The following is a 16,243-nucleotide window of genomic DNA, read 5'->3' as shown; positions in this document are numbered from 1 at the left end:
GTCACCATGTCAGTGTCAAGGCTATTTCTGTAATTGTTTGCTTTTCTATTCATATGTTATCAGACACTTGGGATAGAAAAATCATCTTAGTATGATTTGCAGATGTATCTACTTACATACTAAAATAATCTATTCACCTTCTCCGGGGGTTAAAATGATTGTTTCAAAGTTTGGTTTACTTTTTAACCTGTGTTCATTTAGACATATCACTAGTTTTTCTCTCCTCAAACCACTTTACGCCTAACCAGCTCCAGGGTACGAAAACTGTCAAAAGCCTATGTCTATAAGACTAAGACCCAGCACTTTCCACTTCTAGTAACTACTCAAGGAAAACTCTCATGTGTTTGAAAAGACATGTATAAAATACATTGTTATAACAATAACAACTGGAAATCTTCTTAATCAGTGTTCCCTTAATTTACTTGACATTCTTTGGGAGATATCAGAATTGCAAAGTACTATTCACCTTCATCTTTTGCCCCTTATTTTTTCTTTCCTCCAGCTTTTGGATTCGTTGGGTGCTCATCCAAAAAATTAAAACTGTTAGTAAATCCCTCAATGTACTTAGCACCACCTCTTTCAAAGACAGGCTTTTGGACCTACCTCGGCCTAGAGAAGGAACAAAGTGCAGTGTATTTTGAGACTACCAACAGCCCCACAACTTCCCAGGAACTTCAGATAAATTATTCAAAGTCTGAAGGGGACTGGCAAACAGTAGAGATAAAAGGCCCACATAGAAAGTGTGGGAATGCGAAGGGAGAAAGCAGGGGCAGAGACTGAAGGTCAGGGGTTCCAGAAGAGACTATTTTCACAGGCTTTAGGTGTTGATCTGAGGAAGTTAGGGCAGGGGCTGGTAGGAAAGAAAGTAACAATTAACCACATATACAACAGGAGCTAACTGATCATTCAACAGGATCCTTCTGCTTAGCTCTTATAAAAGCAGTTGCATGCATCACATGCATTAGCCAACCATCGCCCTACACTGCTGGGCATTCACTGCCTGGAGAGAGCCTACCTACTAAGGATAATAGTGTTTTCACTTGCCTTTCAACTGCATGTTATGTCAGGAAATAGCACATTCATTATGTGTTTAAAAACTAATCCAAAGAATTATGTATTTGGAAAAATATCTAAAGAAGCAAGTGGGCTAAGTAAATGATATTTCATTTGTTTCTTAATGTCCTGCCCTTTAAAAAAAACACTCAAATGGAATACCCTTAGAATGTCTTACGTATGATGCAAAGCAGCTGTGTATATTGGTCCACAAATGACTTAGAACTTTGTCCTTAAACAAAAAATCTGCAGGGTAAAGGAAGGCCCTACAAGAAACTTCCTGCCATGACTTGACTTAGGCCTGGCTTGTTTGGCGGTACTCCATAAACCAATTGCCCTGAATTGAAACTGTCAAAATAAAATAAAATGGGCTAAATTTATTATCACCTGTATCCACAAACATACACACATAGAGGTCCATTGTTAACTAAGGCCCAAACCAAAATGCAGCAGCCTAGTCAGACAGCCCCCTGGGAAATACCGTTTAGTGATGTGAGAGTTTTTTTTTTTTTTCTTCTTTTTAACATAGAGAAGGAAAACAACACATGCAGGAAACCATAAAACCCTTCAAGTTAACTGTAGCCAACGGTCAATCTCATTAGGATATAATGGGTAGACGATAGCCCTCTCTATAAAGGCTGAGTGCGCTCTGAATAATTTCCAATTTTCTCACTTGCTGGAAGCTCTGCCTTTTAAACAACAAAGCAGAAGTTCCAGGCACTATATTTATATTATTTCTGTTCTCTGCCTTGGATACTTCTTCCAAAAATCAGTCCCTGGGTTCATCTTTTAGCACACATTTGTTTAACTGGAATACACACACACACACACACACACACATTAACTTGGCTAATTACTTAAACTTACACTTTTTTTTTTTTTTTGAGATGGATTTTCGCTCTTGTTGCCCAGGCTGGAGTGCAGTAGCACAGTCTTGGCTCACTGCAACTTCTGTGTCCCAGGTTCAAGCGATTCTCCTGCCTCAGCCTCCTGGGTAGCTGGGATTAAAGGCATGCGCCACTACACTCAGCTAATTTTTTTGTATTTTTAATGGAGACGGGATTTCGTCATGTTGGTCAGGCTGGTCTCAAACTCCTGACCTCAGGTGATCCCCCCGCCTCGCCTCCCTAGGGGCTGGGATTACAGGCACGAGCCACGGGCGCCCAGCCCAAACTTAAACTTTCAACTAGGATGGTGGAAGGGCATCCTTGAGAAAATGGATAGGGAGTCGGAGGGCTGAGGGAAGTGCAAGGACTGCCAGTTTTTGCCAAGGGACCAAGCCTTGGGTAGAAATGGAGAAGACATCTATTTAGAGAAATAAGTTCTAGGCTGATTCTAGGGCTCAGGAGATAGAGTTCCAATACCCTTTCTGGCACTTCTGACCTTGTGACCTCAGATCAGCCATTGGGCCATTCTGAATTCAATTTCTCCATGTTAAAACAATGAGGGCGTCATAATCCCTTGCCTGCATACTTATTGGGAGAATATGCTAAAATACAGTGAGGGTACTGATTTCCAAACTTCAGTGAGCACTGGAAATCTATGGGGGGCTCATTAAGGCCCCATCCCCACAGTCTGACTGTGGCTGGCGATCTGTATAATCGCTACCCTTAACAACAATCTCCAGGTAATTCTGATGCTGGGGATTCGTGTAGCAGACTGAGAAACATTGATTCAGGAGATTTATTTTTAGAATTTTTTTTCCCAGATTTATAATTTAATGGCTGTGCAGGTCCCAGTCCCTCATTTCTGCCGCTCACGGACCCACTGCTCTGGGATCAGGGTTTTCTGTTCAAAGGCATGGATGCGCAGGAGCCCTTCTGCTAGGGACGCGTTCACCAGCCGGTGTCTCTGAAGCAGCGGCTTCCCCTCGAACTTGGCCGACACCGCCAAAAGCTACAGGCGCAATGGTTGAGGGTCGTGTTGTCCTCCACCGCCACATGCTCCGCCGCCAGGTCCCGCTGCAGCTTCTCCCTGAGGTATTCGGCGCTGAGTTCCATGGCGGTAGTCCAGCTGGGGCGACAGCCCAGCGGGGACAGAACCCCAGCTCGGACCCCGGCCACGCTGCTTTGCTCCCCGTTTTTAGAATTTAAAGCATCTTCTGTGTTGCTGGCACTGTGTTAGGCTTTACATGCACTAGCTTTTTAGAACAACCCATGAGGTCAGGTTCTAGCATTCGACGAGCCCATGGGGTAGGCCAGGCATTACGACATGTCACACACGTGCCGCTGCACTCTATTCTCAACACAGCTGTCTACATTAGATAGCTCTCTTTCTATATGACGATTTAAAACACGGAAACTTAAAAAGGCTGAGGAATCTGTCCAAGGTCCTCCGGCTTGTTGATCTCAGAGGCAGCATTCTAATCCAGGTTTTCATGCAATTCAGCGCTGGTACTTACCACAGGCAGCATAAAATGCAAATGCATGTTGGAAGCTCTTAGGGTCCCATGGAAACCATGTAAATGTTAAGTTAACAAATAAGAATTTAGCATTTATTATGTGAAAAGAAGCAGGGAAAGCAAACGGGGGGAATACAAGAAGTATTCAATGCCTAGTTTCTGTCCTTCAAGAATTCCAGTCTATCAGGAAAGAGCAGTTTGGTTATACTGCAATATGGAAGAACTGGAAAGTTGGGCTAAGACCCTTTTGTGCAGGGCCTTGAAGAGCAGCATGTGAATTCTGCACTTTATCCTGGGCACAGGGGAATGGTGGTAGACACTTGGCAGAGCCGGAAACACCATGCGGATGTCTGGAGATGCTTTTTTCCCACCCCTCCACTTTAGCTTTCAAATGATAGTTGAAATTGAGAAATGCGTATGGAAATATCATTTTTCAGGAAGAATCAGAGGGGTAGGAGTAAACCCTAGTGAATATGGGTTAGAGAGGTATTTTGTAGGCCTTAATAGGAGGGGTGCCAGGAGGAGGAACAAAACAAAAACCACCAGAAAGAGAAATAAGGCATACCAACCTTACACTCTGAGAAATCCAAATGGGTAGATGGGTTTGTATTCTTTTTTGTTTTTGAGACAGAATCTCGCTCTGTCACCCAGGCTGGAGTGCACTGATGCGATCTTGGCTCACTGCAACCTCCGCCTCCCGGCTTCAAGAGATTCTCCTAACCTAAGCCTCCCAAGTAGCTGGGATTACAGGCATGCACCACTACGCTCAGCTAGATTTTTGTAGTTTTAGTAGAGAGGAGGTTTCGCCATATTAGCCAGGCTGGTTTCACACTCCTGACCTCAAGTGATCCGCCCGCCTTGGCCTCCCAAAGTGCTGGGATTACAGGCGTGAGCCACCGCGCCCGGCCAGATGGGTCTGTATTCTTAAAAATTCTTTTTTTTTTTTTTTAAACATTTCTATCTTTTCAAATACTTCCTTGAGATCCCTGAATTTGTTTTAAATTCATGATTAAGCATTCTGACCCATAGTATTCCCCAGACCATGTCTTCTAATTTGCGTGTACCCTACAAACACAGGAAACCCTTGGTAAATGTTGATGTCCATTTAACCCTTTGCTTTCTTGCTTTCCTCAGAATCCCGTAGCTCACCTAGTACCCCCAAAAGCAGGGTAAACACAAACCCCAAAAGCCTTCCCAGGAGCTGGGCCCACCCTCTCAGCTTACATGCTTTTTATTTTTTTTCTTGGCACTTAAAGGGATTCAACTAGGAATTGACAAAACTTGCTTAAGCAAGTATTACTGATTCACATTTCTGATGGAGCACAGGGCCAGAAGCAATTGCTTGATATTCTTAAAAGAAAATCTGAAACTTAATCTTTTCTATTGATCCAAATTATCTGAAAGAAAAAAATCACACTAAACTGTTTGGTTTCGCAGGTTTATTATGACTTGTACCACCTAACACGTATCCCTTATGAATGAAAACAGACTCAGAGGAAAAGACATTGTACAAAAATGCTTCTTACGTTTACTCTACCACCTGCCAGGAAGGACACACACATTTCAGCTTTTATTTTTAAACCAATGTTATCAAAATTCTTAAAGGAAATATTTAAAGCATCTGCTTTTACATGGACAGTCAAGGGAAAAGAAACAGTTCTAACAGGAGAACCCTCCGAAATAAAAATGTACTTTAAAAGAGACGCATCATTTAAAAAATGCATCGCTTAGAGGCTTCATTTATGTCATGGTATTGATACCTTGGATCTGAAAAAAGCTAAACAATTGTATTATCACTGCAATGAACAAAAATTAAAAGCACTTTTCTAAAGAAGAGTTCTTCCTTTTACAAAGATCTTTGAAGAAACTTAGATGCCATGTTGTTCTAAGGTCATTTTAAAAAATGGAATTCCAATTGCAGAACACAAATGCAATTAAAATTAAATATATGAGCACCACACATGAAAAAAATGTTTAAAACTAGTAGCTATCTTTAAGAGATAAATTATATTGAAACACAAGTTATACTGGTTTTTGGGGGTGGATTATTGCTTTTTGTTGGACAACCACAAAACCCCCTCCTTTTAGACTAGTCTTCAAAAGGTCTCTTTTTCCAGGTGTACCTTCCAGGATAATACTCCCTTATCTACAAGCAATCCAAATGAGTAAGGGATTATTTCCAAACACTTCTGCTTATTAACCCCTCCTCTCCAGTGCTGAAAAACTCAAGACATGTAAAAGACACATTTTTAATTAACATTTGGAAGATGCCTTTTGTTAGTTAATAGCAATTGTTAACTCTCAAAATAAACAGGAAATAGTGCCACTTAGCAAGTTGTATGTTCCAAACCCAAGAGTAATGGGCCTTAAGAAATCCAAGTACTTTTTCATTTTGCAGTCTCAACAATCCTTCCCGATTCTTAGAAAAAGCACAAATCTCCAGCAGCCAAAGTTAAGTGCTATTTTGAGAGAGGGGGGGCTTTCCTCTGAGCCCACATGCAGCCAGCTTCTCCAGGTCATCCTTATTGCTGCAGTTCTCTTACATTTACACCATGTTGGGCATGGCAAAAAATGAAGATTGTAGCACCACATCAATCTTTCTGCTTGAGAAAAAAAACACATAAATGCATACATCTTTCGCATTTCATAATCGGTAAAAGCCTTCTCCTGTATAATCTACTGATAATTTAACAGCTTATTTGTCCTTAACCCACGAAAACCAATTATAGCCACTGCTAGAGGTAAGCATGGGCAAATCAAGGAGAAAGCAGCTCCAGGAGCACCAAGTTCAAAAAAAGATCATCTAGCCAGTTTCATCTGTGAAGAATTCTGTCCACGTCGCCCCTCCCCCTTTCAGATTCCAAGACAAAGGGCGTTTTTAAATATGGTAAACTCAGAAAATTCCTAGAAAGCATGTGTTGAGTTGACACATATTCAGCTGATGCCATCATTTCAGGGTCAGGGGAAATCTGGCCAAGAGACATTTAATATTCCTCAATAAGGTAGCATTTGACAAGACTCCTCTGAGGACTTATTTTTTTAAAGCTAAGGCAGATTGTGTAGTGTCTAGATACTGTAGGGCCTTTCCAATCTTAGGCACTGGGCATAATAACGACAAAAGTCAAGATTTAGGGTTCAGTTCCAGCTGATTTTATTTCCTTCTCAAAAAAAGTTATTTACAGAAGGTATATATCAACAATCTGACAGGCAGTGAACTTGACATGATTAGCTGGCATGATTTTTTCTTTTTTTTTCCCCCAAACATTGTTTTTGTGGCCTTGAATTTTAAGACAAATATTCTACACGGCATATTGCACAGGATGGATGGCAAAAAAAAGTTTAAAAACAAAAACCCTTAACGGAACTGCCTTAAAAAGGCAGACGTCCTAGTGCCTGTCATGTTATATTAAACATACATACACACAATCTTTTTGCTTATTATAATACAGACTTAAATGTACAAAGATGTTTTCCACTTTTTTCAATTTTTAAACACAACAGCTATAAACCTGAACACATATGCTATCATCATGCCATAAGACTAAAACAATTATATTTAGCGACAAGTAGAAAGGATTAAATAGTCAAATACAAGAATGAAAAACGCAGTACATAGTGTCGCGAACTCAAATCGGCATTTAGATAGATCCAGTGGTTTAAACGGCACGTTTTTGCTTATAAAAAAAGTGCAAAAAAGATGTGGTTTACAAGTTAAAGCTACAGAATCCCTTTTTGCTGTAAATGCACCAGTTTTAAAGCCTCTGGATAGAGCAGTATTTCGTTTAAAACTTTGATTTTCTTAAAAGCTTACAGTGTTTGGCTAATTCTCCTCCCCTTTTTACAAGACAGGGGCCGGAGGGTGGACACTGGTGGCAGGTTAAGGGATACTGTCACTTTAAGAAGCCTGCAGATTGAAGTGTAAACATGGAGAAATTAGGGGCTGATTTTTTAAACTGTGTGAGATATTAACCAGCCGCCCTGTTATAAAATCAGGAAATCCAAACAGCGATTTACACCGATTAACACCCCCTTTATATATTTTTTACAAAAATACACTGAGAAAATAATCAAACGTTTTCATCTCTCTTGTCTTTTTTTGTTTTTTAAAAGTGTCAAAAGTCTACATTTAAATATAAAAAATTAAAAGTTAAAACTCTAGCCCTTCAGTGAAGGAGACGTAAAATGGCGTGGGTAACAACAACTACCAAAAAAAAAAAAAAAAAAAGAAAAGAGAAGAAAAAAGAAAAAAAGGAAAAGGAAGGAAGAAAAAATAAAGTAAAAAGAAAGGAAAGAAAAAAAGGGACAAAAGAAAAAATATGTTTGGCCAGTATAAATACGTCCACATATAAAATGGCATCTGATTACATTTACAAGGAAAAAGAAATACGAGGATGGAGCATCGGTGAAGGAAAAAAACACGTCTTCTCATTTACACCTATAAGGAATAAACACACACACTGAGAAAAAATTTGGTCCTGAATTGTTTTTTTAAAGTCCAGCACAGATTTGAGTTGCGTTTGAATCCTTTAAAGAGTTAAGAATGAAAAAAAGCTGGTGATAATTTCGTTGTAGGAATCAAACATAGCGCCATCTATCTGCTTTTTATATTATCCTACACTATTTTAAAAACTGCTCAACAGTCTTATACAGAAATCTTTAAAAGATAGACAGGATAACATGCTATATTAACCCCACCATTGAAATAATCCAACACCATCACGATTCCGATTAAGAGAAGAAAAAAACCTTTTTTTTTTTCTTTTTTTTCTTTTTTTTTCCGAAACCACTCGCCCTCCACTGACCGCCCCTGTACCACAGCAGTCTCCTCTCCTCCACCTCCGGGGTCTGGGAAGTCTCACCTCACTGATTTCACGTAGAAAGAAGGCGGAGGCCCAGCAGCCGCCGCCGCCTGCTCCCCAACGTGCAAATCCATTTCAGTTTGACCGTGAACCCCCTTCCAGTTCGTGTCCTTCTCCGCCCCCGCCCCTAGCTCCCGCTGCTGCGCTTCCAACGGGGTTCTCGGGTCATTTCCTAGCGCCGGTCATACTGGCTGGCCTCCTCCCCTCAACATCTCCTCCTCCGGCTGCAGAGGGGGCAGAGGGAAAAGAAAGAGGAAAAAAAAACCCCAAACGGCAATTCGCCTGCGTGGAGTCTCTCAGTCCCGGCGCTACCCCAAAACATCTGCCATCGGCCAAATTCTTCACCCCGGAGCCTTCTGTCTTCATCAGGCGTTAAAAAAAAGGGGGGGGAGGGGTGCGCTGGGTTCTCCCCTCCTTTCTTGACCAAGAAGCAAAATAAAACAAAACCAAGGTGGTGATGCGGAAAGGGGGAAGATTCCTTCAGTCTCTAGAAAACTAACTCGCTTTCTTGTTGGGGGTGCAGACAAGTCCGGAAGCTCGTTGGAAGGGGAGGGGGTCTCTTCAAGCAAAGGGGAGGAAACTCGAAGTCGCTTTTTTTTTTTTTTGCCATCAACAACATCAATAACAACAATAACAGGTCTCCCCTGTCTACCCTCTTCCTCCTCCGCGTCCCTCCGGGCTGGGCAGAGTGGGTCCCCGGCCCGGGAAGGTGGGGGATGGGAGCGCGGGTCCAAAACGCCGCCGCGCTCCTTTCCGACGACGGGAACGCGGCCGAAGCCAGCCCTGCTTACTATTTTTTTTTTTTTTCCCTTTTCTCTTTCAACTCTTCGTCTGTCCTTTTCGTTTCTTTTTTTCACTTTTTTTTTCTCCTCTCCTACCCCCCCGGCCCTTCTCCCTGCCTGCGCGCCTTTCAGTAGGTGAAAACCAGGTTGGAGATGCTGGACTCGAGCCAGTCTCCCGAGATCATCTCGCTCACCTCGGGCGTGCAGTAGTCCGGGAACTCGAAGTGCGAGCCGGAGCCGGGCTCGAAGTTAAAATCCAGGTCCCGGTCGAGCGCCGACGACGAACTGAAGCTGCCCAGGGACATGCTCTCAAAGTTTGAGCTGGGGTTCAGGTCGAGCAGGTCGTCTTCGAACTCGTCGTCGGAGGACGAGGAGCCCGAGGAGGAGGAAGAGGAGGAGTGGGACGAGGCTGAGGAGGACGCGTGCGAGGGCGCGCTGGACGGGGCGGGCGAGGCGGCGCGCAGGCTGGCGTAGCCGCGGTGGTCGGCGGGCGAGCGGCCGGCGGCGGGGGACGAGGCGGCGCTGCTGCGGCCGCTCAGGCTCGGCGCGTCGGGCGAGCAGCCCGCGCCCTCCTCCTCGTACAGGCCCAGGGGGTCGCTGGGGTCGGCTCCCGCGCCCACGCCGCCCACGGGCGACGACGACGTGCCCAGGCCGCCAAACAGGTAGACGCGCTTCACCTTCTTCTCCGCCAGGTGCTTGCCCGGGGCCGCGAGCGCTGCGGAGGCCGAGGCTGCCGAGGAGGCGGAGGCCGAGGCGCTGGGAGTCCGCGCCTTGTACAGCGAGTGGTGGTCGGCGGCGGCGCCCAGGGGCAGCAGGGCGGCGGCCCCCGCCTGTTCGGCGGCGAAGGAGGCGGCGGCGGCGGCAGCCGCTGCTTTCCCGCCGCCGCCGCCGCCTGCCAGGATGAGCTTGGCGTGCGGTTTACTGACCCCGCCGCCCGCGCCGCCCGCCACTTTGGAGCCGCAGTTCTTTTTCTGCGCCGGTTTGGAGTTGGCGCCGCCGGCACTCGCACCGCCGCCTCCTCCCCCCGCGTTGCTGCTCCCGCCGCCGCCGCCGCCCCCATGGCCGCCCCCGCCGCTGCCACCGACCTTGTCTCCCTTCTCCCCCGGCTTGGAGGAGGCGGCGGCCGAGGAGCTAGAGTTGGCGTTGCCGGACTTCACCTTCTTCCTGGGCCGGTACTTGTAGTCGGGGTAGTCAGCCATGTGCTTGAGGCGCAGCCGCTCCGCCTCTCGAATGAAAGGGATCTTGTCGCTGTCTTTGAGCAGCTTCCAGCGTTTGCCCAGCCGCTTGGAGATCTCGGCGTTGTGCATGTCGGGCGACTGCTCCATGATCTTGCGCCGCTCGATCTGCGACCACACCATGAAGGCGTTCATGGGCCGCTTGATGTGCCCGCTCGGGGTCTTGCACCAGCTCGGGTCGTCGGCCTTGCCGCCCGTGGAGGCGGTGGAACCGGGCGTGGGGGAGGAAGCGATTCCCAGCTCGAGGCCGGCGCCCGAGTCCGAGCTCTCGCCGGCCAGCAGCGCTTCCGTGTTCTCGGCATTGTTGGTTTGCTGCACCATGGCCTCGGCTCGGCGGGCGCCCACGCGCGCTCACACCCTCGCGGCGGCCGCGGCGCGATCGCCGGGCCCTCCCGGTTCCCCGGGCCAAGCACACGCCGAACGGGAAGACGCGCGCGGCGGCCGAACTGGCCCCTCAACTCCTCGCAGGGGCGGAGGTGGGTAAAGAGAGAAAAGTCCCCAAAAGATGCGGGGAAGGAGTTCTCCGCCTCTCGCAGAGGAGTTATAGTTCCCAGGCTGGAGAGTCTCTCTCTCCCTCTCTCTCGCTCTCTCACCGCGCTGCAGTTTGCTGTCTCTCGGCTGAGTCTGGAGACCGTGCTAAAGTAGAGAGGAGTTTCTCGAATGCTGGTTGCTGAAGCTTCCAATGCAAGTTTCTCGCGGCCTCCCAGGCAAGTCTTTTTTTTTTTTTTTTCTTTTTCCCTGAAGCAGTTGATTCCAGTTCACGAGCGCTCTCGGTAGCTCAGGAAAGCGACATAGTCTCTAGCACTTAGTCCCTCTCCTACAATGCAAAGCAAAAAAGACTCTGGCTCCAGGACTCTCTGTGGGCGGAATCGGCACTAAGGAGTTTGTGCAATTATTTTGTTGTAAGGTAGGAAGCCAAAAAGCCTGCATGCAACAGACTGGCATGAATAAATGTATGTTTCCCCCTCCCTTCTGCAAGAAGGGAGCTGGTAATGGCAAGAGTTCCTCCAGTGCAGACTCTTAAAAGAGCGTGCAAGAACTAGAGACCCGACAGCGAAACAGGCCTCTTCCCCTCACACACAGTTTCTCTTGCTGCAGCTTAGAGCAGACCCCAATTCCGCCTCGCGCCTCTTTATCCTTTCACAGTGTTGCCTGCAGCCAATCAGCTGCTGTAACCAACGCTTCCTCATGCCAAACCCCTCCCCCGGGCTTCCCATTGGCTTGGAACCCGATGCAATAATAATCTCCGCGTGCAATGAGAAGCTCCAAATCTGACCTCATTCCAATTTACAGAGCAAACTTTTTAAAAGGGCTAGAAGTACAGCTGAGATTTCTGCTGCCTCTTTTTTCCTTTTGCTCTGTGTGTGTGCGCGCGCGTGTGTGTGCGCGCGTGCGTGTGTGTATAGTGTGTGAAGAGGATGTTAATGCATGAAATTATTAAGGGGAGAGACGGAAATGTATTCTAACCATTATGTTAGATAACAAGGGGCTTGGAAGGGGGCGGGGTAAGGGTGAAATACTGTAAATGGAAGCTTTCTGCTTAAAAGCCAAGTGATTATTTTTATTAGTTCTTTTCAGCATTGGAATAAAGAGTCAGCCTCTCGTGCAAAATCTGTTCCCCAGCTCTTTCTTAAAGCCAAAGCTGTAAAGGGGAAGAGAAAGCCACAACAATAAATCAATGGATATTGAAAACCATTAAGAAAGTGGTACCTAGACACCTGTCATCACAATTATTTTAACAACTCTAGGTACAGCACAGATGTTGATGTATTGTGTAAATCCCTTCAGAACCGTTTTTGGGCTGTTTGTGGAAGGCAGGGAAGAGGACTTTGCAATAATTGCTTACTCTCTTAACCAAGCAAGGGTCAACTATGGTTATTTAATGATTTAAACTCCCTGCAAATCCTGCATAGCCCAAACAGGGGAGCTTTCCCTTGAAACACATTAGGTAGTGCTCCATAATTACCTCAATGGGCAGATTTCCAGAGTTTCGTATAGGTTGTATAATGGCATGTAAAGGATGGAAATCGGTTTTGCTTTCTAAATATTTGTTTTCCCTGTTTTCAAAATTAAAGATTGCGTCACTCTCTTCCCTCTCCTCCTCCGAAAGCCATCTTCCTCCTTTCCTTCTTATATATTTCCTCTTGTTATTTGTTACTTGAATCTAAGGGAACTGAAAAACCAAGGCAAAGAGAAACTGTAGAAGGAGGTGATAACTGGTAGCAGAAGAGAGTGGGGCCTCCGGATTCATAGTAGACCTGGCTGCTAATCCTTCTTACTGGTTTGTAACTGAGGGGATGTCGCCAAGTCTCAGTTTTCCTCATCTATTATATGGGAGCACTAGGAGCTACTTTAAAGAGGGTTGTTGTGAGGGTTCAATGAATTTGTGACTATGAAGCACCTGATGTATTGTAAGCCCTCAATGAATAGTAATACCTTCCTTTCTAATTCAAATGCCAGACACACTCCTAGTAAAAGCTGCATGTTGTTCAAGAGGCTAAAACAGAATAGCCACTTATGTAAAAAAGTAATAACAGGCCGGGCGCAGTGGCTCACACCAGTAATCCCAGCACTTTGGGAGGCTAAGGTGGGTGGATCACTTGAGGTCAGGAGTTCGAGACCAGCCTGGTCAACATGGTGAAACCCTGTCTCTACTAAAAATTAAAAAATTAAAAAAGTAGCTGGGCAGGGATGCATGCGCCTGTAATTCCAGCTACTCGAGAAGCTGAGGCGGGAGAATTGCTTGAACCCAGGAGGTTGCAGTGAGCTAAGATTGAGCCACTGCACTCCAGTGTGGGTGATAGAGTGTGACTCTGTCTCAAAAAAAAAAAAAAAGTAATCACAGATCATTGATGTGAACCATACAAGGACAATAGTGGCAACCCTGCCATTCCATTGATTTTAAAAGAAAGGAACTCCATGAAGAATACTAAGAAGAATGTGGCAAAGAAAGGATGCCAAGGTATTCAAAATAAACGTTGGCTACAGAAATTACTTGTTTTCCAACGTCTGAAAATTAGAATTGTAGTAAAAATCAGCTTTCCTTAACACTATAATAGGAAACTAATATTCTTCAGGCTAACCATAAGTGGTTAGGTAAAGTCAATCCAAAATAATTAAGTCAGCTTTTGATTCAGATTAAACTAGTGCTGGGTAGTAAATTTCTATTTATCTTGTCAAACTTTTAAAGTATGTAGGCTGGCAATAGGCCCAGGTTGTCAGACTTAGAATTTTGCTGGAAAGAACACCCTATGTAGCCATCTGACTGGATCTGTAAGGATCAACCACAAGCAAAACTGTTTTTGTGGGTAAAAGCAAATAATTTTTGACCATTAGCTACTTGTATTGTATAATTTTTTTAAAAAAGGAGAAACAAATCCTTAAAAAAAGAAAAACCCAAACCAAAAACACACAGGCACCTTTTCTGCATAACAATGTTGCTGTGTTATATACTTCATTTTCTCTGGTGTGCATAGAAACACATCCTTAAATGTTATCAATCTGACAAAAAAATTATTTTAAGAGGGCTATTATCTATAATATCAATATTTTCACTAGGATAAAAAAGAATATATTTATTTTTGGATTTGTACTAACTAATGATTTGAGGGTGTAGCTAGTTTGATTAATTCAGTCAAGTTGAGTATCAATATTATTGATTATATTTCTAAGTCATTTATGCTTCCGTCATCGAATATGATGGGGAAGAGTGGAAGTTAAAGCAGTCATATATATTTCTTCTTAAAACACACAGATTTTTTTAAAGGGTGTACTAAAACATAGCCACTGGCCTCATTCTTTTGTTACATGTATTTTCTGTATTTCAACAAATCCAACAAATTTTAAGACACACCATTGTATTACATTCCACCAAGGAAGAAAGCTGCCAGTGAAACTGTGATATCCCCCTAGATGTAGGATGCCTCCTTATTTCAGGAAGAGTTGAAATGAAAACAAAAATGTCCTCTTAGACTTGATGAAATATGGTATCAGTAACTTCCATTGACTTTATGATTACTGTATAGATATTTATATATTACACAAGTGCCTAGACTTCTGAAATAGATCTGTTCTAATGGGTTAGTTCTCTTAGAATGTAAGAAAACATACGACAAATGTCCTTTTATTAAAGTCATCTTTGTGACCAACTAAGTGTGTGCACACTGGAATGTATTGGACCTCTCAATACCAAATAATGAGAAAAGATTTCTCCCTTCTCATTCCCTAACTTCACATGCTCTGTAATCAGTTCTCCATTACTGACATTTTTTCCCCTAAATACCAGATATTTGGTGGCCCCTACTAAATCAGTACGCAGTGTTCCCTCTGCTGGCTTTGCTGTACATGAAGTAATTCTTAATGCTACTCTTTTAGCTGTATTAAGAGAAAGCCAAGATAATTTTGCAGGAAAAAAAATCCTGGTTTAGAATAATAAACTGTCTTTATTAGCAATGATGTTAGACATTTCAAATTTTGAATTAGGTATTTTATTTTATTCCCTTAAATGATGGAATTCCATTTGAGATGTAAGTGTAAAATATCTGCTAATGCATTTCTTCTGCCCTCACACATCTACACAACATAAAATCTCACATCCTTACAATGGTATGGGGCATAGATAAAATAAGATTCTATTCCACTGCTTAATATATTCCTTTGGCATGGAGGGAGGGACCTGAATGGAAATTAGTTTAACAAATCTGGATTTGCACTGATTTACAAGATTTTGCCTTGCCTTGGTCATAGAAACTATGATTGTAGGCACTAGTCAGACCTGACAAGTATTCAGTTCAAATAAAATAAAGAGGAGGAAAAACTGTATAGTTGTTACTTTACCTGACAAGGAAGAAGCCCTGGGAAATCAGATGTCATTGGCCTTTGTCAACTGAAAGGCGCCAATTTTTTCGGTTCCACACTTTATGGAAAAGAAGCCTCCATATGAGGCTGATTTACTTCTCAGTCAAGTAGACAAACATAACTTGCACTTCATCCTTTTGGGCTGATGACATTGCATTGTAACTGGGCTCAGTGCGGAATGGGGGTGGGGGTGCATGCATTGAAAAATAATATATGGAAATAACTCATATTTGCAAAATATCAACATAGGATTCTGGGGTAAATGAAACCTAGCATTTATTTTTATCACTAGAATAAGCTAAGAGTTAAGAAACCTGCATTTCTAACAATTTTACCATTTTCCTCTCATAACCAGTGACTAGCACACAGTAGGCTTAAGCTGTTCATGCCAATGCCAACTCATTATTCCTTTCCTCTCGATTTTCTCATGAAAACAAGCAGAAGACGAATGTTTGCAGGGCTACTTGGTTTGCAAGCATGAACACAGGCTTCTGCTTCTATTCTAGAGGCAGAGAGGCATGGCACCCGGGTAGAGCCTGGGTTTGTCTGCAGCCAGCCGGCTCCCAATCTGGGGAGAAGCAGCCGCCAGGTGGCATCGCTGAGCCTCCCTGCGCCCGCGAGGCGAGGTGGGAAATCGTGGCGATAGTCAGTCTTCTTTCTTCTCCCCCTTCCTCCTCTCCCGAACCCCTACCACTCCCTACCACTGTACCTTCTTTAGTTAGAGGCTTAAACGCTCAACGAGTAATAGGGTATGTCGATGAATTCTGATTTTTTTTTCATAAATCAAAGTTTAGGGCAACCACCCGCCGCCTCCTGCTCACTTGTCAGGAGCTCCGGGTGACTGGGGAAGCCTAGACCAGCCTCCTGTCTGGATCAGGTAACCCAACTCGGGGGATTATCAATTTCGGTTTCCCTGTCTTCTTGCTAAAGTGAATGCAGTTTCTCCGGCTTCGGAGAGCGGCTGCAGAGAAACGGCGCGCCTTACTTAAGGACGCCAGTGCAAAGGCCACCCCCTACTCAAAAAAAAAAAAAAAAAAAGGGTTTCCTTCAGGCAGA

General features: G+C 44.3%; 1 protein-coding gene and 1 pseudogene across 1 annotated transcript; both read right to left on the bottom strand.

Moving 5' to 3' along the window:
* Positions 1-2,796: 2,796 nt before the first annotated feature.
* LOC129039322 (bolA-like protein 2) lies at positions 2,797-3,076 on the bottom strand (annotated as a pseudogene).
* A 3,505-nt stretch (positions 3,077-6,581) lies between these two features.
* On the bottom strand, positions 6,582-13,433 carry SOX4 (SRY-box transcription factor 4). The gene has a single exon (XM_054492346.2). It carries the CDS (start codon positions 10,649-10,651, stop codon positions 9,224-9,226), a length of 1,428 nt encoding a protein of 475 aa, XP_054348321.1. The 5' UTR covers positions 10,652-13,433; the 3' UTR covers positions 6,582-9,223.
* Between the last annotated feature and the right edge of the window lie 2,810 nt (positions 13,434-16,243).

This window comes from Pongo pygmaeus, chromosome 5 (genome assembly GCF_028885625.2).
Source record: "Pongo pygmaeus isolate AG05252 chromosome 5, NHGRI_mPonPyg2-v2.0_pri, whole genome shotgun sequence".
NCBI lineage: Eukaryota > Metazoa > Chordata > Mammalia > Primates > Hominidae > Pongo > Pongo pygmaeus.
This window is presented reverse-complemented; position numbering and strand designations above follow the sequence as displayed.